The sequence below is a fragment of the Camelus bactrianus genome, chromosome 17 (genome assembly GCF_048773025.1).
Source record: "Camelus bactrianus isolate YW-2024 breed Bactrian camel chromosome 17, ASM4877302v1, whole genome shotgun sequence".
In the NCBI taxonomy this organism is placed as follows: domain Eukaryota; kingdom Metazoa; phylum Chordata; class Mammalia; order Artiodactyla; family Camelidae; genus Camelus; species Camelus bactrianus.
This window is the reverse complement of record NC_133555.1, coordinates 10,041,708-10,061,569: the sequence shown is the minus strand read 5'-3', so window position 1 is coordinate 10,061,569 and position 19,862 is coordinate 10,041,708. Positions and strand designations below refer to the sequence as shown.

The 19,862-nt window shown below is 46.4% G+C and overlaps 1 protein-coding gene across 2 annotated transcripts in view; it reads left to right on the top strand.

Moving 5' to 3' along the window:
• The window catches only part of ITPR1 (inositol 1,4,5-trisphosphate receptor type 1), a 299,832-nt gene that overhangs the window by 140,524 nt on the left and 139,446 nt on the right, over positions 1–19,862 (top strand). For both annotated transcript variants that reach the window (XM_074344434.1, XM_074344433.1), the window contains 13 exons: positions 338–479; positions 2,202–2,360; positions 4,496–4,668; positions 6,568–6,687; positions 7,689–7,883; positions 10,294–10,545; positions 11,072–11,213; positions 11,931–12,084; positions 13,119–13,306; positions 16,399–16,537; positions 17,214–17,268; positions 19,145–19,310; positions 19,398–19,568. In XM_074344434.1, the coding sequence (XP_074200535.1) occupies positions 338–479; positions 2,202–2,360; positions 4,496–4,668; positions 6,568–6,687; positions 7,689–7,883; positions 10,294–10,545; positions 11,072–11,213; positions 11,931–12,084; positions 13,119–13,306; positions 16,399–16,537; positions 17,214–17,268; positions 19,145–19,310; positions 19,398–19,568 (2,056 nt within the window). The remainder of the gene's footprint in view (positions 1–337; positions 480–2,201; positions 2,361–4,495; positions 4,669–6,567; positions 6,688–7,688; positions 7,884–10,293; positions 10,546–11,071; positions 11,214–11,930; positions 12,085–13,118; positions 13,307–16,398; positions 16,538–17,213; positions 17,269–19,144; positions 19,311–19,397; positions 19,569–19,862) is intronic.

Genomic DNA, 19,862 nt, shown 5'->3' with positions numbered 1-19,862 from the left:
TCTGTAAGGTTGTAAAGCTCTCCTTCTTTCTCTGTCTCCCTGCCTCCAACTTGGCCTCTGGAACCATCTTACTAAACATCAGGGGTTGAGGCTACTCTGAGATGAAATGTGATGTCTCATATTTTGTGAAGCTGATAATTTTTTTGTGGACAGTGAGGTCTTGTCTCTATCTCACTCTTACTGGTAATTGGCCTCAGTTGACAGTTTCAAGGAAATTGGGAAGAATAGATCTGCTTCTGTTTAACAGGTTTGTTAGGCCTGAAGGCTTCCAAGGTGAAGCTTTCAGCCTGTTGAACATCAAACACTTCCCATCTCTAATGGCTTCTTTCCTCCTAAGATCTGTAACCAAGCTGCTGGAAGACTTGGTCTACTTTGTCACCGGCGGAACTAATTCTGGCCAAGACGTTCTTGAAGTGGTCTTCTCCAAGCCCAACAGAGAACGGCAGAAACTGATGCGAGAACAGAATATTCTCAAGCAGGTCAGTAAGATGGGACATTCTGGTGTCACTGCTCTTACAGAGGGCTGTGGTGACTCCCACCTGGAAGGTTTGCTCAGTTGACTTTTTTTTTCAAAAAGCTGACTTAATTTTTTAAAGCAGTTTTAAGTTCACAGCAAAAGTGAGTAGAAAGTAGGGAGTTCCCCTACACCTCACACCTCCAGGCACACCTCGCTTCCCCATTATTAACACCCCCACCTGTGTGGTACCTATGTTAAAATTGACGAACCTATATGGATACATCATCATTGCCCAAAGTCTATAGTTTACGTTAGGGTTCACTCTTGGTGTTGAGCAGTCTACGAGTTCAAACAAATGCATAATGACATGTATCCACCATTATAATATACAGAGTACAGAGTTTCGTTGCCCTAAAAATCCTCCGTGTCTGCGTGTTTGTCCCTCCCTCCCCACTAACCCCTGATCTTTTTACTGTCTCCATAGTTTTAAGCCTTTTCCAGAAGGTCATACAGTTAGAATCATAGCTTTTTCAGACTGACTTCTTTCACTTAGTAAAATGCATTTATGTTTCCTTCATCTTTTCAAGGTCTGACAGTTGACTTGATTGTTAACACACTTGTTGAAAATCAGCCATGTGAGAATTTACCTGTTAGGAATTCCAACAAGAATTCAGCTGACAGCTTTTTTTTCCTGAAAAATAATATCAATAGCAATGTATTCTTAAGGCTGGGAGACGTGGGGTATCTGATAAACTCGGAAGGCCTTCAGAGGCTCTTATAGGAACTGTTACAAATCACCACCAAATCTTTCCATGAAGAGTGGAAAATAGAATGAGCTCACAGAATATACATAGATGATATTATTTTTTATAAATTTAAATAAACTGGTAGAAACACATTGGAGGAAAGTGACAAATCCAGTTTAGGTGACGTGCACAGAAGTGTATACCATCTAGTTCTCTAAGCTGTTGGAACCTGGGCCACAAGCGTGGCTTGGAAATTCTAGGCCACCAGAGCCAACAGAAACACCTGTCAGTTACAGGCTCCATAGTTCTCCATCAGAACTTGGGATTTGAGAATCCTTTCTCCTTTTGGACCGTAATAGACAAAGTTTATTAATACTCCATCTTGTTTCAACAAAGATTTTAAGTCCCAGAAAAAGCAATGCCCTACCATTTCATGTGATGACACCCAAATTAGACCTGTGGCTTAATGTCATGCTTGTGACCACAACAGCAATTCCTAGAGGGGCAGAAACAGTGTGATTCAGTGGGGGAGCCTCCGTGGGGCACTTGGGTGAGCTCTTGACTTACAGACCTGACAGCTAGTTGTCTGCCTTTATCCTTACAGCGCCCTTGTGAACTAGGTACTATTCTTTCCCTGTTACTGATGAGAAGGATGAAGGTTGCCTTGTCCATGATCTGATACCTGTAGGAAAGTGATAAACATGTGTGATTTCGACCTAGAACCTGCTGACTCCAGATCTGCTCTGAAGCACTGCTTGAGACACTGCCGTTGCGCGTGTTTGAGAGCCAGCTAGGTCCAGGTGGACTGAACTCTGTGAGGAGCCAGTCCCAGCTGAGGGAATGAATGCAGTTTTCAGGTTAATGGTTTTTGGGAAGGAGAGACTTTTCTGTGGGGCTCAGCCACCCTTCAGGTTCTACTGCTGCACTACTTCCGAGGAGAGGGTTAGCCATGACAACACCAGATGATGGCGGTTTTTATCCTTTCTTCTCGCAAACAGATCTTCAAGTTGTTACAGGCCCCATTCACAGACTGCGGCGACGGCCCGATGCTGCGGCTGGAGGAGCTGGGGGACCAGCGGCACGCGCCCTTCAGACACATCTGCCGGCTCTGCTACAGGGTCCTGAGGCACTCTCAGCAAGACTACAGGAAGAACCAGGTAGGGGCTGGGGACTGATGGGAAGTGATGGCCAGTTTCCTCCCCGAGGTTCGTGTACTTTCCTGAGTGAGTTTTGAGTGTCCCACATATGTTTATTGAATGGCTAGAGAGCAGTCCATTGTTAAGTTTGCTCTTCAAAAGGAAGCACAGATTGTTTTGCAAGTGTGGGGAGAAGATGTGTTAGGAGTCCTCGAGACGGACACCTGGAAATCCTCCTCCTTTGGAGGGAGGCCTTTCAGTGAGGTGTGTGTGTGTGTGTGTGTGTGTGTGTGTGTGAGACACTGGTGTCAGATATATAGTATTTTTATTGCTCATTCTCTCAATGCTTAGGGGCAAAATGATTCCACGTGCTTTTAGTGAAGATGGGGTAAAGTCTTTCCCTCCTGGTCCTTCCGTTTCCTCCAGTCTCTGCTGGTGACTTTCTTTTTAGTTTGGTTCTGGCTCATGTTTTATGATATTGTAAGTCACCATCTATGTCATGACTGTAAATACACATACAAAGTATATATTCTGTCCATGAACTAAACGTTTTAACCTCTCTGAGGCTTCCATACAATTAGAGAGTCTAAGGAATTGCTGTGTCAGTGGTCCTCAACTGGGAGTAATTTTGTCCCTTAGGGGACGGGTAGCAATGCCTGGAGACCCTTCTGGTTGTCCCAACTTGTGGATCCTACTGGCCTCTAGTGGGTAGAGGCCAGACATGCTGGTAAAAATCCAACCAGGCACAGCACAGTGCCCCTGCAACAAGGAATTACCTGGCCTGAGAAGTCAGTACACAGTGCTCAGCTTGAGAACCACCCCCTCCCCATAAACTACTGTAGGTGCAGAGAACGATGCTTATTATAACCTTTTCTCCCACCCCTGTCTTGTGTTACAAGAAATTTTGTTTTTAAGCTTTGACTGCTACTATGTCTGACCTTTTAATTTAAACTCTTCTCTGTAAAGGTTTTTTGTGTGTGTCATCAAGATAGCATTGATCATAAGTAATGCTCTGAAGTATGAGGTGTAACCTTGCTCTCAAGTATTTCAAACCTTTCACTCTGCCTTTGCTGCTGCTGTTGAGATACAAGGCATCGTGTGCCTGTGATGCTATGTGAATTAGTTAGGACACGTTGCCTTTGGGCACTGTGGTAACTTTAAATCCACCCGCAGTGCATTAATACCACACTCACCTGGTGCCCGAGAGGTTTTATTCTGCTCCTGTCTTCCGTCTTCCATTGAGGATCTCTGAGAGCCTGTAGCGTGTCCATTGCTTCTCCACGAGGGGACCAACCCAGTCCCTCTTCCTGCTGCCACTTTCCGTGTGTCTCCTTGGTTGTTAATGGACCCTGATAAATTCCCAAATTTGTGTCCTTATCAAGTGTGGGCTTAAAAGTGGCCCCTGTCCACTGTCTTAGTCCTGAGTTACTTTCAGAATCTTGGAATTAATGGGAAAAAAAAAGTAAACGAAGTTTCAAGGGCCATTCGAACTTGGAGCAAGCAAATAGTCTATCTTGGACAGGGAAATATCTTTGAATAGCAACCAGCAAGTACTCCTAAGAGGCTTCCTTGAGTTTTCAAATAGTTCTGTGGAATGTCATGTCTTATCCCCAGAGAGAACCCAGAGATGTTTTCATATGTTCTAAGAATATGGTTGACTAGCTTAGGCATTCCCAACTTGCTTCTGCTACCTATTGGCTTTAAAAGTGTATTTTTACCCCAGATAAAGAAAACACAGTGGGGTAACATTGTTCTAAATATCTGGGTAGGATTAGCTGTGTTTACACAGCAGCACAGGGCAGTGAGGCACAGTTAAATCCTCTTGAATTAGTAATAAAATCAGAGCTGAAAAACAGCTTTTGACCTTTTAGAAAAAATAAGTCACTACATTAAAATTTATACTGTGCACTTAATAAAATGCCCATCTGCAAACACAGGATATTTTACTTAATTACATCTGTGTAGCAGGTTTAGTAAAATAAAGCACAGGAGGGAGTTTGCAGCTGTGGCCCTGGATTAGCAAGTTGTGGAGAGCGCTCCCCTGTGATTTCCCTCACGGACAGTCATTGTCGGGGGATGCTGCTGCGCTCCTTATTTTCAACCTAACTGTGCTGTCATTTGTCCTCCCTGCTGACTTCTCTTTGGTTTCTTCACAGGAGTACATAGCCAAGCAGTTTGGCTTCATGCAGAAGCAGATTGGCTATGACGTGTTGGCCGAAGACACCATCACCGCCCTGCTCCACAATAATCGGAAACTCCTGGAAAAACACATCACCGCCGCGGAGATCGACACGTTTGTCAGTCTGGTGCGAAAGAACAGGGAGCCCAGGTGAGGCGGAGGTGGGGCTGACCCGCCGAAGGTGTCTGTGCGTCTGTGATGCAGGCACTGAGCCGGTCCTAGTGCTTTTTACTAGATTTCCTTTGTTTGGGGCCGCTAGTGACCGATTTGGGTTGAGTGGGTCTTGAGAGGCACTTGGATGAGCAGTGGAAAGAACGTTGTATTGGAATGAGACCGCGTAGAATCCTAGCTCCAACGTTTACCAGCTGGGTGACCTTGGCTTTCCCGCTGAGCTTTCATTTCTTCATCTGCTAGATAGGTAGTTACGAAAATTAAATGAGGATAAATACACGTGAAGTGCCTGGCACCTGGTAGATACGAAGTAAATGACACCGATTGTTGGTCACTCATTTGCTTCTTAGCGTCCCCGATGATCAGTTAGAACCGCCCCCGCCCCCATCCCCTGCCTCCAAACATCATCAGTAAGCCCCTGGCACGGAGTTGTTACGTGAGTATTTTTATTAGACGTTAGTGAATTCTGTCCATTCTATTGCGTGCGTACAGCTCCCCCCCTCCCCCACACTCGTCCCTCTTTTCTTCTCCCTCTTAAGTAATTAAGATCCACACCATTTCAGGTGAAGTGGGAAACAGTTTACACTGTGGATGTCATGAGCAGTGACACTGGAGAGCTGCAAGCGTTATTATAAAAATGACTGCTCCCCGGGGGAGGGCATAGTTCAGGGGTATAGTGCGCGCCCAGCATGCGTGAGGTCCTGCGTTCAGTCCCCAGTACCGCCATTCAAATAAATAAGTCAATAAACCTAATTACCCACATCCCCCCCAAAAAATTTAAAAAAAAATGCTCCCGCCCATTAAAATAAATAACATTTTATGGACCATTCTCATGGGCCAGGGAGTCAACTAAGTAAGCGTTTTACATGAAGTAGCTCGTTTAGTCCTCAGAAGAGCCCTCTGAGGCTTTATGTTACCCTTCTCTGTAGCTGAGAAAACTGAAGCACAGTGAGGTTAAGCCATTTCCCCCAAATGGCAGTACATGTCCAAACGCAGCGGACAGGAACCAGAACCGAGATTCTGACTCGGGCCTCCAGCATCCGAGCCTTGTCCCTCGCCACCCCCAGTACCCTGCGTCCCCTACCATTTCTTCCTGACGTGAACTCTTTTCTGGGTTGTTCCTTTTGTTCATTTTGCCCTCGTCAACTCTTCACCCACCACAGCCACTGCCATCCTTCCTCTATTTTTTTTTAAATCTTAGGAAGGTCTTTATTTTTTTTAATTATGGTATAGTTGATTTACAATATTAGTTTTAGGTATACAACATAGTGATTCAATATTTTTGTAGATGATACTCCATTTAAAGTTACTACAAAGCAGTGGCTCTGTTTCCCTGGGCTGTACAATGTATCCTTGGTGCACATTTATTTTATGCACAGTAGCTTGTATCTCTTAATCCCCTACCCCTAGCATGCCCCTCCTTCCCCTCTCTCCACTGGGAACTACTAGTTCTCTGTATCTGTGGTTTCTGTTTTGTTACATACATTCATTTATTTTTTAGATTCCATGTATGAGTGTTAGCAGAGTACCTGCTTTCTCTGACTTATTTCACTAAGCATAACACTCTCTGGGTCCATGCATGTTGTTGCAAATGGCTAATGTTCTTTTTAATGCCATCCTTCCTCTTTTGCTCTTCCCTCCCTCTTTCTTTCTTCTCTCTCTCTCTTTTCTTTGTTTCTTTTCTCTCTCTCCCTCCCTCCCTCCCTCTGGTGTCTGGGTTTCTGGTGCTGCATGGACATCAGCACTAACACCCAAAGCCTCACTGACTTTTGTTAAAGGTATGTTGGATCTGTCCTCTTGAGGGAGAGCCAGGCTCCCAGAACCCAACCTCTGCTCTGTCTCCAGAAAACATTTTGTTTGGTTTCTGTTTCTTGACAGATTCTTAGATTACCTCTCCGACCTCTGCGTGTCCATGAACAAATCAATTCCGGTGACCCAGGAACTGATATGTAAAGCTGTGCTGAATCCAACCAACGCTGACATCCTGATTGAGACCAAGTGAGTAGGGGTCAGAGAGTTAAGACCAAGAAAGAAGAGAACAGGATTTAGATGGAGCATGTGTGGTTCAGGGGATGTCTGGGCTTGTGAGTAATAAAACCTAACCCATCGGTTTCTGAGGTCGGGTCGGCTGGCATTTGATTGTCCTCTTGCAAAGGTCTCGATTAGGGGAATTACTTGGTTTGCTTTCGGTGTGGCGCCCTCTGCAGGGTGACGTCACTTTGCTTACTGGTTTAAAACTGCTGTGAACTCAGCAGGGAGTGTTTCACACACCCTGGGTTTAATTTTAAGAATTTAAAGTTCTCTAATTATGATCATCCATTTTAAATTTTAAAGGCGATAACTCACTTTTGATACTAAGTCAACACAAAGAGCTTGTTCAGTTACCGCTGTTCAACAAGTGTTCATTTGTCCACAGCAGCTTTGGTGGTAGTAGTGGTGATTCATTTTTAGCAAGGGAGAAATTTTCCTGAGAAATATAGTGCCAATAATGTGTAAATGTTAAAAAAAAGAAATATTTATTTAAAAACACTAAATTATGCCCTGAACTAGTGATAGTTTTGTTTTGTTTCTCTGATTAACTTAATTTGGAGCTTGGGCTAATGCAGATTTTCTCAACCTTGGCATTTCGACATTGGGGTCAAAGAATTGTCTGCTGTGGGGACTGTCCTGTGCATTGTAGGATGTTCAGCAGGATCCCTGCTTGTACCCACTAGATGCCAGCAGGACCCCTCCCGTGTAGTTGGGACAAGCAGAAGTGTCTCCAGATGTTACCACACGTCCCCTGGGGAGGCACAGTCAGCCTGGTGGAGAACCACTGGGTTCAGGCATATGAGGAAGCTAATGTTGGGCGCTTTGCGGTCCTCCCAGCAGGAGGAACAGAATGCTCATCTGTGTATGTCCTTATGTGGAAAGTAAAGCTGGAGTTCCACGCATGAGTATAGTTGATCAGAGATTAGCGAGGACTTCAGACGTAATGAGTTTTTCCTCTTGCTTTGCAGGTTGGTGCTTTCTCGTTTTGAATTTGAAGGGGTTTCCACTGGGGAGAATGCCTTGGAGGCAGGAGAGGATGAAGAAGAGGTATGGCTATTCTGGAGGGACAGCAACAAAGAGATTCGCAGTAAGAGTGTCCGAGAGCTGGCACAGGACGCGAAGGAGGGGCAGAAGGAGGACCGAGACGTTCTCAGCTACTACAGGTGAGCTGGCTTCACAAGGTGTCCTCTGATGAGGTCGCCTAACAGGGAGGCAGGTGTGTATTTTAGGAGCTTGTAGACTGTAAATTTCATCAATAATTAGATAGTAAATTGAGAGCTGGGTGGGGCTCGATCAGAGGAAGGGCGAGTGCTCGCATCTCCCCTTAGTTCCAGTTCACCCTCACATAGCGCGGCACTGGGATGTTTTGCAGGAGTTTAGAGCCAGGCTGTGGGGTCACTTCTCTTCATGCTCCCTTTCTGACATTGGTCAACTTACCCACCTCTTTATGGCCCAGTTTCTTTTTTTTTTAATCTACAAATTAGAGAAAGTTATACCAACCTCGTAGGACTTTTGCAGACAGAGGTGTGTATGTGTGTACACACATCTATTTGTCTGTCTCTCTTTTCCACATCCACACACACATCCTATTTCTCTATCAATCTATGTGCATGGAATGAAAAACCATGAATTCACATTCAACACATCCAATTCCATTCCAACACCATAGGGTTATTGTAGCCTTCACCCTTCCTGTGTTCATAACTAACTCCCCCCTCTGACCGTGAGAACCGGCTGGCATTGTCCCCGCTGTGTTTACATGTTGGCTCAGTCTCTCCCTCTGCCAGCCACCTCCTCCATCCCAGTGTCTCCCCTGTCCCAGCTCTAAGACCTGTTGGTTCTGCCTCCTCAAGGGAAGGGAACCAACAGATGCCTTGAAAAGGAAAGAAAAGGGAAGGAAAGATGGAGACGTGCTCGCAGCATTTCTTAGTAAAAATAAGTAAAACTTTGCAGTTACAATGTCCTTATTGCCTCCCGTATTCTGTTCTCTGCATTCATGCAGGTGGTGTGTGACCTTCCGCATTCTTTGTGTGTTAATGTTTTACTATATTTGTTTGCATTCATAAGTAATACATAGTATTTTATGAGTCTTAAAACTTTGTATTAATGGCTCCATACTCTGAGTTCCATTCTGAAACCTGCCTTACTTATTCTGTGTTGTTTCTGAAATGTATTCATGCTAATGGTGGTGGGTCCATTTCTTTAATTTTGACGGCTGAATGCTATTCCGTTTTACTAATGTGCCACATTTTCCTCGCTCTTTGATAGTCAGTGTATACCATAATTTAGTTTTTCATGTCAGAAAACATCCTTGTTCAAATCTGGGTGTATGCATAGGAGTTTCCATTGCACAGCAGGAGGGGAATTTTGAGATTGGGGGGGTATGAATATTTTAAATTTGATTAAGGAGTCCTAAATTGGATATTTTGGTGTACATTCCCACCAGTTGTCAAAGTTGTCAATGAGAACTTTTGTTTGTCTGTGCTATCTCTGAATGCTGTGTTACTATCTCTAAATTAAATTGTTTTTAATTTCTATTAATCTTAGGAGAATGAAATAGGCCCTATTTTAATTTGCATTTCACTGATACCTCGTGGGGTTGAGAACAGTTCCAAGTCATGATTATCGGTAGGAAATAGGGCCTTAAAGTCGGAGGGTAGACTTTGCCCCTGTGGATGCTTACGGCTTTCTTACTTCACATTGCAAGTTTGGTTACCCTTTTAATGTTTGATATATCATTCTCCTGAGAATGGATGAGAAAGAATGCTTCACTGGTCACGTTTGGAAGCTAACAAGGATCACAGGTAATTGCGTGATGAAGAAACTAAGACATTTTGAGGAGTCCCCTACTTTTTACACCATTTTTCACATGTGGTAAAAGTCAAAGAGTAGAGCTGTTTGAGATAAGACCATAAAAGTATCATAAGATTTCTGAATAGACTCAGTAAAGGTGAAACCTTTACGATTTCCTATGGGATCTTTTTTTTTTTTTAAATTGAAGTATAGCCAGTGACAATGCATCAATTTCTGGTGTACAGCATAATGTTTCAGTCATACATAGACATATATATATCCGTTTTCATAGTCTTTTTCATTATAGGTTATTACAAGATATTGAATATAGTTCCCTGTGCTGTACAGAAGAAACTTGTTGTTTATCTATTTCACATATAGTAGTTAGTATTTGCAATTCTCGAACTCCTAATTTGTACCTTCCTACCCCGTTCCCCTCTATGTGGTCTTTAATGTACTGTGTAAAAACAGAGCTAGATGTCCATCCTCAGCCTAATTTTTCCCCCCATTTTATAAAATAAACAAGGGCCAAATGGAATCATCTAGCCACGTAATTACTCCCTCACAGCAGGGTAGACACGTGTGACTGTTGGCATGGCTTGAACTGTTCCCTTTTCCACTTGGTACAGAAGCCAGAGTTGGGCGTACAAAAGCAAGTCACGGGTGTTGATGTAAAAGTTCAGACGGCCAGATGTCACTTCTGTGAGAGTCGGGGCCCCGGGACCCTCCTGCCGTGCATTCCCATGGGAGTGAGCTCCTTGTGACTTGCCTCTTCTGCAGGTACCAGCTGAACCTCTTTGCGAGGATGTGCCTGGACCGCCAGTACCTCGCCATCAATGAAATATCAGGCCAGCTGGACGTGGACCTCATTCTCCGCTGCATGTCTGACGAGAACCTGCCCTACGACCTGAGGGCGTCCTTCTGCCGTCTCATGCTTCACATGCACGTGGACCGAGACCCCCAGGAGCAAGTCACGCCCGTGAAATACGCCCGCCTCTGGTCCGAGATCCCGTCCGAGATCGCCATTGACGAGTGAGCCTGGCCCCTTGTCCTTGGCAAGATCTCATGTTGCCTTGAAACTTCTGATTTACATGGTTCTCTGTAGCAGTAGGCACACTGCGTAGGTTCAGGTGAAGTGTAGTTCAGTCAGAGAAGAAGGATGGAGTCGTTTTCTCCTTAAAGTTAACATCGAATTAAGGGGTGCCAGGTATTTCTTTTCTCAAGAATAAAAGATGGCACGATTGTACTTTTATATCTTGTTTCTCTCTTTTATGCAACAAATATTTGAGTGTCTGCCACATGCCAGGCTCACGGCATCTGTGGACAAACAAGAAAACTGTCTCTACATTCGTGGGGAAAGAAAGGCAAGAAGCAATAAATGACTAAAGTACATGCCGAGGTGATAGGTGCTCGGGGGGACATGGAAGGAGGGGCAGGAGGGTGGGAAGTGTTGGGGATGGCGGGGTTGGCTTTTGAGGCTGAGCAGACAGGGGAGACCTCCCTGGGAAGAACTTGAAATGTGATTTCCTTTTTTTTTTCTTCTCTCCTTTCCGTTTAGCTATGACAGTAGTGGAACGTCCAAAGATGAAATTAAGGAGAGGTTTGCGCAGACCATGGAGTTCGTGGAGGAGTATTTAAGAGATGTGGTTTGTCAGAGGTTTCCCTTCTCTGACAAGGAGAAAAATAAACTTACATTTGAGGTAACTCCTGGCGAAGTGATCTGCTTGTTTTATCTGCGTTTTATCGATTATTTTTCTATGGGGTAAATAGAAAATGTGGGGCGATTTTTTTTTTTTTTTGTCACGATACTGTGGCTTTGTAATGAAGAGGAATTCAGCTCAGTTTTGCTGCAGAATAAAACGGAAGTAATACCAGTCACTTGGCTTCTGGTAGTTATGCTCTTAGAAGAAATACATGTGGTGCATTGAATCACGCAAAATGGTAGAACATTGTGTATACTCTATACATGTATTGAGTGACAAGAAAAAAAAGACTGTATGTGGGACCTGTTAGAGATTAATCATTTGAGGGGCATAAGTCCTTATTACCTTTGAGTTGAATATTTCTCTTTGAAACCATTTTTCCTTTTAAGGACTTGTATTTCCAAGGATCGCAGTGTTATCTGCATCCTTGCTGGGATAACTTGGGTCGCCTTGTGTTATCTTTGGGAAGCTGTACAGACCCAGTGATTCGGTCTGTTTTTCATTAACCAGTAGCTTTGCAGGTTTTCACTTCATATTTTTTCTCATGATGAAACGAAATGAAAATTGATCAGAAATTGCAAGTAAAATGTATGCCTTCTCTTGCCGTAAGGAGGGTCAGAATCAGCCGTAGATAAATAAGTCAGTGTAAAATGGAACTGAAGGATACAGATGACTTAAAACCATTTTCCTCTCTCTCTTTTCCTGATACAATAGGTTGTAAATTTAGCTAGGAATCTCATTTACTTTGGCTTCTACAACTTCTCCGACCTTCTGCGATTAACCAAGATCCTCCTGGCCATCCTGGACTGTGTGCACGTGACGACGATCTTCCCCATTAGCAAGATGGCGAAAGGAGAGGAGAACAAAGGTGAGGGCGATGTGGAGAAGCTGCGGTGGGGGGGGGGGGGGTCTGCTGATGCCCGCACGTCCCGGACATGCTCCCCCAGCCTCTCCTCTCACCGCCCGGGTCCTCCTTACCAAGTGACGTGCTGTCCTTGCTCTGTCCTGTCCCTCTTGACTTCTCCTTGTGAACGTTTTCAAACATAAATAAAAGCGGAAAGAATGGTAGATTCAGCACCCATAGACCCACGACCTAGAGGCAGCGATTCTTAACATCTTACTATGTTGTTTATATTTACCTATGAGTCTGTATGTTTTGCCAAACCGCTTGAAAATTCCCTGACAGTGTGAAGGCTTATGTCTCAAAAATACATGTCCCTTCACTGTTCTTGATGTGTCCTGAGGTCCTCCATGTTTACGTTAGTGTGTGAGTCAATGAAATCCAGGCTGTGTCTGGGTATCCTCTTTCTAATTTGGGAGTAGGAAAATCTGCTTTTAAATGTTTATTTTCCTCCTGCTTTGGGGTCAGAGTAGACACGTACTAGGGACTCACGTGTGGATGACTGTCTAGCTGGTCTCCACAGCTAGAATAGAAGAAGTATGGTGACTTACATGCCTCCAACTGCTAGGTCCTTTTTTGCTTACTCATTTCGTATGCACTTTACCACCTAATCCTGTCTTTGGGCTTCATTATGTTCACTTCATAGATGAAGAAACTGACCCTCAGAGGGAACACAATGTACTCAAGACCCAGTGGTTGCTGGTAGCAGCCCTAGATGTGTGACTTGTTAACTCCTGTATCCCTAGTTCTGTGCACAGCGACAAGTAAAATTTGGTGGGAGAATTAACGTACAAAAATGCTTCTTTGGGGATTTCAGAGCTCTCTCCCCTACTCCCTGAGCCCCACATTTTTGATAGGTATCAACCTTTGCAGGTTCCCAGGGTCTTAGGATGTTTTAGAAGAGTTGTGTCAAATAATTTGTCCCGAAGGGCCCGTGCCCCTGGCCCTGGCGCACTCCCTGGAGATCTGTCATGACCGGGCTTTGTCCTGGCCCTTCCCAGGCAGTAACGTGATGCGGTCCATCCACGGGGTGGGGGAGCTGATGACCCAGGTGGTGCTCCGCGGAGGCGGCTTTCTGCCCATGACTCCCACGGCTGCTGCCCCCGAAGGCAATGTGAAGCAAGCAGAGCCGGAGAAGGAGGACATCATGGTCATGGACACCAAGTTGAAGATCATCGAGATACTCCAGGTAGCCATCGTCCAGAGGTGGGGGTGGGGGTGGACATGTGCTTTGCAGGGGTACCCCCGGATCCAGTGTCTCTGCTTTAATGGAGCCCTAGGCTTTCTGGGAAGAGAGTGGAGGTAAATTCTTAGCTCAGCCTCCAGTGCCCTTTCTGATCTGGCCCTCTTAATCCCTGAGCTGTCATCTCCGGTCCCTCCCCAACATGCCCTTGTCCCTCCAGCCAAGCCGAAGCTCTCTGCAGGTACCTTAGCTTTCCATGACCATGGACCTCTGTGTCTTCACCCATACTGTTCCCTTTGCTTAGAATTCACGCACTTGTGCTTCTGTACATAACTGAATGCCCTGCTTTGGTTCATAACTCAGTTCAAGGTTCCGTTAACTTTGTAACTCCCTGCTCCATCCATCCCTTCTTCCTTCCCCTTTTCATTCTTTTATTCAGCAAATATTTATGAGAATGATTCTGTGCCAAGTGCTTTTAAGCACTGGAGATTACATGTTGACAGGAGGCATAGTTGTATATACTGAGTCAGATACTGAGAAGTACTGAACATGTTAAAACATGAACGAGGGTCGAGACGGTTTGGAGGCCACTGTGGGGAAAGGTCAGGGGTCCTTTGGTTCATAGGGTTGTCAGAGAAACCTCCTTGTTAAGGGTACATGATCAGAGGCCTGAATGAAGCGAGAGAGCCAGTATGTGGATACCTAGGGAAAGAGTCTCTGGGGCTCCGAGAAGGAACAGCAAATGCAAAGACCCTGAGGCAGGAGAGGTCTGGGAACAGGTCGAGTTCAAGAGGGAATGGGAGAAGATGAATCGGGGAATAAATACATGCAACTCTTTTGACTGTTAAGACACACAGAGAAAAGTGGGGAGGTGGCTGGAGGGTGGTTGTTGGTACCAGGGACGTTTTGTAATACTTAAGCTGGGAGATGATGGCACATTTGTATGCTGAAGGGAGTGATTGCGTAGAGAGCGAGAACCTTCTGACGTAGAGGGGAAAGGACAATTGTAGGAGCAAAGTCCTTGCCTGCGCAAGAGGGGGTGGGAGCCAGCCTCCTGGGGAGGGCTTGGTCTTTGGTAGGAGAACCCTCCCAGCCCCCCAGCGCCCTGTGTTTTCCTCTTTCTGCTCTTTGGTAATTTTTATTCATTAGTAAAATCACCTGCTCCTAAATGAAGAGAATCCTGTTACCACCATTCTCTTTTGTCCCATGCTGCCAAATCTAAGCTCCAGAACGTGGAGTAGAGAACTATAAATGTTGACAGACTGAAGGATTTTTTTTTTTTTTGATTCTGAAATCAAAGCTAATTAATGGTTTGAAAGCATCAGTGGGACTTCTCAAAATGATTACTTAAGGCGATAGTGATTGAAGCAAAGAAGAAAACTCACTGAATTTCTGCCCGACCAAAAGTAGAGAAGGATTTCAAGGATTTCTTAGGCTACGACTTACAGGTCCTAAGGATGTTAGCATCATGGATGGTTAGCGGGAATGACGTGCTGGGTTACATCTGGAGATGTATGCACTGTAGTAACCTGAGAACAGTTGGTTGATGGATTCATTCTTTCACCAAATACTTACAGATTCCCTACTATATACAAGACACTTTGCTGGGCTCCACGAGGAATGCCCAGATGATTTATTTGGACTGGGTCTATTTCTACGAAGGGTTTAGAGTCTACTAGGAAAATAAGGTGTGATGAAGCTACGTGTACATGGAAATAAAACCACGAAGAAGGGGTCTCCTAGGAAACCAGTGGGTCGTGTGGTCCCACTTAGTAAGGACCAGAGGAGGTTTTAAAGAGGAGGTGAGGTTCTATCTGAACCTTTAGGCATGGCCAGGATTTGTACAGATAGAAGGGGCCACTCTCAGGTGGATGGAGCAGGTGGAACCAGGGCATCGCGGCGCACGGGCCAGTAAGCGGCGCTCTTCGGGCAGGGACGTGGACTGGGCTGAAGGGAGGAGGCCAGCGATGAGGTTGAGAAAGGAGGACTTGGACCATGCCCTCAAGAGCTCTGGGTGCCTGAAGTGTTAGGGCTTTGTTCTCAGGAGAGTCTGAGCATTTTCAAGCAGGGGACTAACATAAGTACCTTTGGGAGGTGGGGCTGGTAACTGTGGTTCTGTAACAGCCGAGGCAGGAGATAGAGGGACGTGAGCAGGGGTAAGTGACGGCAGGGAGGGATCCGTGAGAATGGGGCAGACGTAGAACCAGCAGGACCTAGTCACTGATGAGATGTGTGCATCACGGAAGGAAGAGGTGATGACACTGAGGCTGACTGAGGGTGAGAGAACCCAGGGAGGATGGACACCATTAGTTTGGTACAATACTGAGTGAGAGACTGGGGAGACACCAAGTCGGGTATCCGTAGTCAGTAAGAAGTGTGCACCGAGAGCTTGGAAGCTAAGTTCTGTCTCGGTACAACAGAGGTGGCAGCCCTGGGACTAGGTGAGGTCACCAGGAGGGCAGGGCAGAGACAAGGAGAGGCTGGAAGGGAGAGTGTCAGTAAGGTCCTTACACAATGCCAGGTGGTTGGTCTTTGTTTTTGGCGTCGGCCCCAATCATGGAAGACGTGACCTTGTGTTGGGGTAGATCTGGGGAGGGGGAGGGGATACAGGAAGTGAAGTAAGAGTGAGCCCAAGGGTTTGTATCTAAATCAAAGAAAATGATCAGGAATAGAAAATAAGATCTGAGGGAACTGTCAGTACTAAAAACACGTTTTCCTCTGTCAGTTCTCTTAAATTAAAAGCACCCAGCTTCATCTTTCTTAAGGCCCGGAGTTGGCCTTCAGCACTGAAATTAAGTAATGTTTTATAGAGGAGGGAGCGGGGAGGGACTGATGGATTATTCCAGTCATTACATTAATCGCTGAGATGCTGAAATTCACACCAGAAGCTAAGGTGCTGGGGGCAGACGTGATGGACCCCATGGAAGTCTTCTGTTAAAGGGACTGGAGAAATCTAAGCCAAATATTTGGCTCACTCAGTGTTTAGGGGAATTGATGCAGCAGATACCAGGCCCAGCCAGAGTGCAGTGGCTTGGCACGATGTTGCAGGTGGCATGCTAATGTAACCCGTCTGTTTCCATTTCCACTTGAATCTGTAGTTTATTTTGAATGTGAGGCTGGATTATAGGATCTCCTGCCTCCTGTGTATATTTAAGCGGGAGTTTGATGAAAGCAATTCCCAGACTTCGGAAACATCGTCCGGAAGCAGCAGCCAAGAAGGGCCAAGTAACGTACCAGGTTAGTGATTCCAGAATGGGATTTCAGCCAGAGAATGAGACTCGGGTCTAATGAAAACTGCGAGTTCAGGCAGTACGTTCTAGAACAAGGGTAAAATGTGAATGTTTTTGAAGATTATTGTATTTGAGAATGAGATCCTTGGAGTTAGTGTTTCAGGGCTGGGGAATAATTGAACGAGCCCAGACCCCTGCTGGGATAGAGCTTGTTTCCTTCCATCTTGGAGGTTCTTAGTCATAAGGCAGCTGAGGCTTCTAGGGTTGTGGTTATATGAAAAGCCGAAAAACAAACAAGCAAACAAAAAACCCAAAATGAAACTCTCCAAGAAAACATACTCTCCACTAGCAACGTTTACTCCCATTGGGAGCTTTTCCCTGCCCAGGAGGCAGTGGTGATGGATAAGGAGAAGGGTGGTGGTGGAAAGGACCCCACCTCTCAAGGCCTGGGCCTCCTTGGAATGAGTCATCCCCCTCCTAGAACAAGGGGCCATGCAGTGAGGAGAAAACCAGCAGAAATGAGGAACCCTGCACACCAGGGCCAGTAGACAGTGTGACCTGGCTGCCGAGCTTCGCAGTATAAGACTGTGGAGGACTCGAGGTGAACCCGAGGGCAGGGGACGTTCACCAGCAGCGTGTTTTCCCCCCTTTTGCATCTGAAGTTCTGTTCTCTAACTTTGCAGGTGCTCTTGACTTCGAGCACATTGAAGAGCAAGCCGAGGGCATCTTTGGAGGAAGGAAAGTATATTTTCAGTTCCTATTTTGTAGGTGGTTCTCAGACTGGGGAATCTCCTCTTTCCTAGCTCTCAAAGGCTCCTCCTTGACTGGACTAGGAAAGGGTGAGGCTTTGGGTTTAGGTTGTGTGCCTGCTCCCTTTATAACTCTTACTGCTCGGGTCGGAGAGATCTTAGTTGGTTTGATGTGTATGTGCGTGTGTGCACATGCATATGTGTGTGTGTGTGTGTGTGTGTATTTTGCCTACAAGAGAAAGGATTTAGGGAGGTTTCCCACAGTACGCATATTGCAAGGCTTCTTTAAATGGTGAGGAAATAGGGCTGAAAGAAAGAAGGGGCTCAAAACAGTGGAATTCACAAGATTCTGTACTTTGCTGCTGTTGGGCTGCAATTACCCCTGAGGCTTTTAGAAGCCATTCAACACCAACAAGCACATGCACACGCACACGCACACACACAGGCACACACTCTGTTCTTTCATTGTCCCTAACATGAGATTAACGTTTGAGCTCCTTTCTAAGATGTGAGATTGCTCAGTGTTGACTCAAAACGTTGTTGTGAGACTCAAATACCTAAACGCCTCAAAACAGCCGCAGACTTGGGAGAAACACCCTCTGTGCGTAACTCTTGGAAGGTACACACTTGGTTCACTGTCTATTGTTGTGTAATATACTCACAAAACCTAATGGATTAAAATGACAGTCATTTGGTTGCCTCTCATGGTTCTGTGGGTTGACTGGGGCTCAGGTTCTTCTGCTGGTCACTGTGGAGTCTATCATGTGTGACTCGAGTGAGCCAGTGACTGGGGCTGACGCATCCAAGATGCTGTCCTCACATTTCTGGCTCCTTGGTGGGGATATCTGTAAGGCTGGAACCTCTCTCACTCTGCACACGAATATCTTGGCCGTCTGTATAGCATGGTGACTGGCTCTAAGGACAAAGGCCCTGAGAAGAGAGACCAGCCATGTGCAAACACAAATGAAGCCTTTGCTTGCATCATGTTGCTGATGTCCTGTTGGTCAAAGCAAATCGCCTGGCTGAGAGCCTAGACCAGACGGCCCATTTGACTGGGGGCTACTGATGTTAACAGTATACCTCGGTGCTTAATGGAAAAGCTGTGAAATTTGAACTAGCAGCATCACTTACTCTGATGGAAGAGGTGGTTGTTCTGAAGCTCAGGGTGTTCTGAGTTCAGCACGGTGATACTTCGTCCACCTAGTAGTGTCTCAGCTCTCCCACCGCCTTCCTAATGTAGGACAGCGGTGGAAGCAGCTTCACACAGCATGGAGCACAGAGGATGTGGGTGCTAAGTCCTGTCTGCGCTTTCCTTGCTAGTCTGCAGCCACAGGGGTCTCCCTTTGACCTTCATTCGAGCGTAAACACAATAGAGGCGCAGACACAGGAACTACGTGGCAGTGCTCAGGTGCATGGCGACCTGCCGTGTGATCCAGAGCCTGCTTATTAACTTTGTGGCTGTGTAAATCACACACAATCACGTTATGATAGATACTGAGAGAAGCCCTGGCAGTATACTGATTAACCCCAGTTCAAAGAGCACTGGGTTGTGATGGTTTGCGGCAACCGTCCTCAAAGCGGGGGTCTCTGGGGTCGAACTGCTTGCTACCAGTTGTGACAAGATAAGTACAGAAGACGACAGTGAGCATTCAGGCCCTTGGGTGGCCATTTGACACTGTCCCTTCCCCTCACAGTAGAGTTGACGATCAAGCAAGATTGCATTGTTGAGGGAGCTAGTTAAAAGCCAGGCCGTCGGAGGCCGGCGCGGGAGTCGGGAAGCTCACTGGGGAGGTGTGTGTGGGCCGAGGGCACGAGAGAGGTCGTCTGTGGCTCACCTGGCCCCTCCCCTCCACGCGCCCCCGCAGTGAGGAGAACACCCCTCTGGACCTGGACGATCACGGCGGCAGGACCTTCCTCCGGGTCCTGCTCCACTTGACGATGCACGACTACCCGCCCCTGGTGTCGGGGGCCCTGCAGCTGCTCTTCCGACACTTCAGCCAGAGGCAGGAGGTCCTGCAGGCCTTCAAACAGGTAGCTCGGGTGGTTGGGTGTGTGCTGATGGTGTCATCGTCTGTCCGAGAGGCTGCTGCCTGCCGCTAATGGACTGCGTTCATTCAGGTTCAACTGCTCGTTACCAGCCAAGACGTCGACAACTACAAACAGATCAAACAGGACCTGGATCAGCTGCGGTCCATCGTGGAGAAGTCAGAGCTTTGGGTGTACAAAGGCCAGGGCCCCGACGAGGCCATGGACGGTGCCTCTGGTGAAAACGAACATAAGAAAACAGAGGTGGGTGACACGCAGGTGACGCTGCTGGAGGAGGTGGATGGGCTCCCCAGACCAAGTCAGCGTCCTCCTCTGGTTTTAGGTAAAAGTGCAGACTGTGGGATGGGCTTTATTCTCAAGAGATCTGCTTGTTAACAGGGGTGACAGCCATTCTCGCAGGAAATGAGCTTCAAGCAGAAGCTCGGTGTCCCCCCCTCCCCCGCGCCCCCTTGGCCCACGTGGGACAGGCTTTGCGATGAGGGAATTAGCACCTGGTTTCCCTGCAGACCCACTTGGGAGAGCACTTGTCCTCCTGCC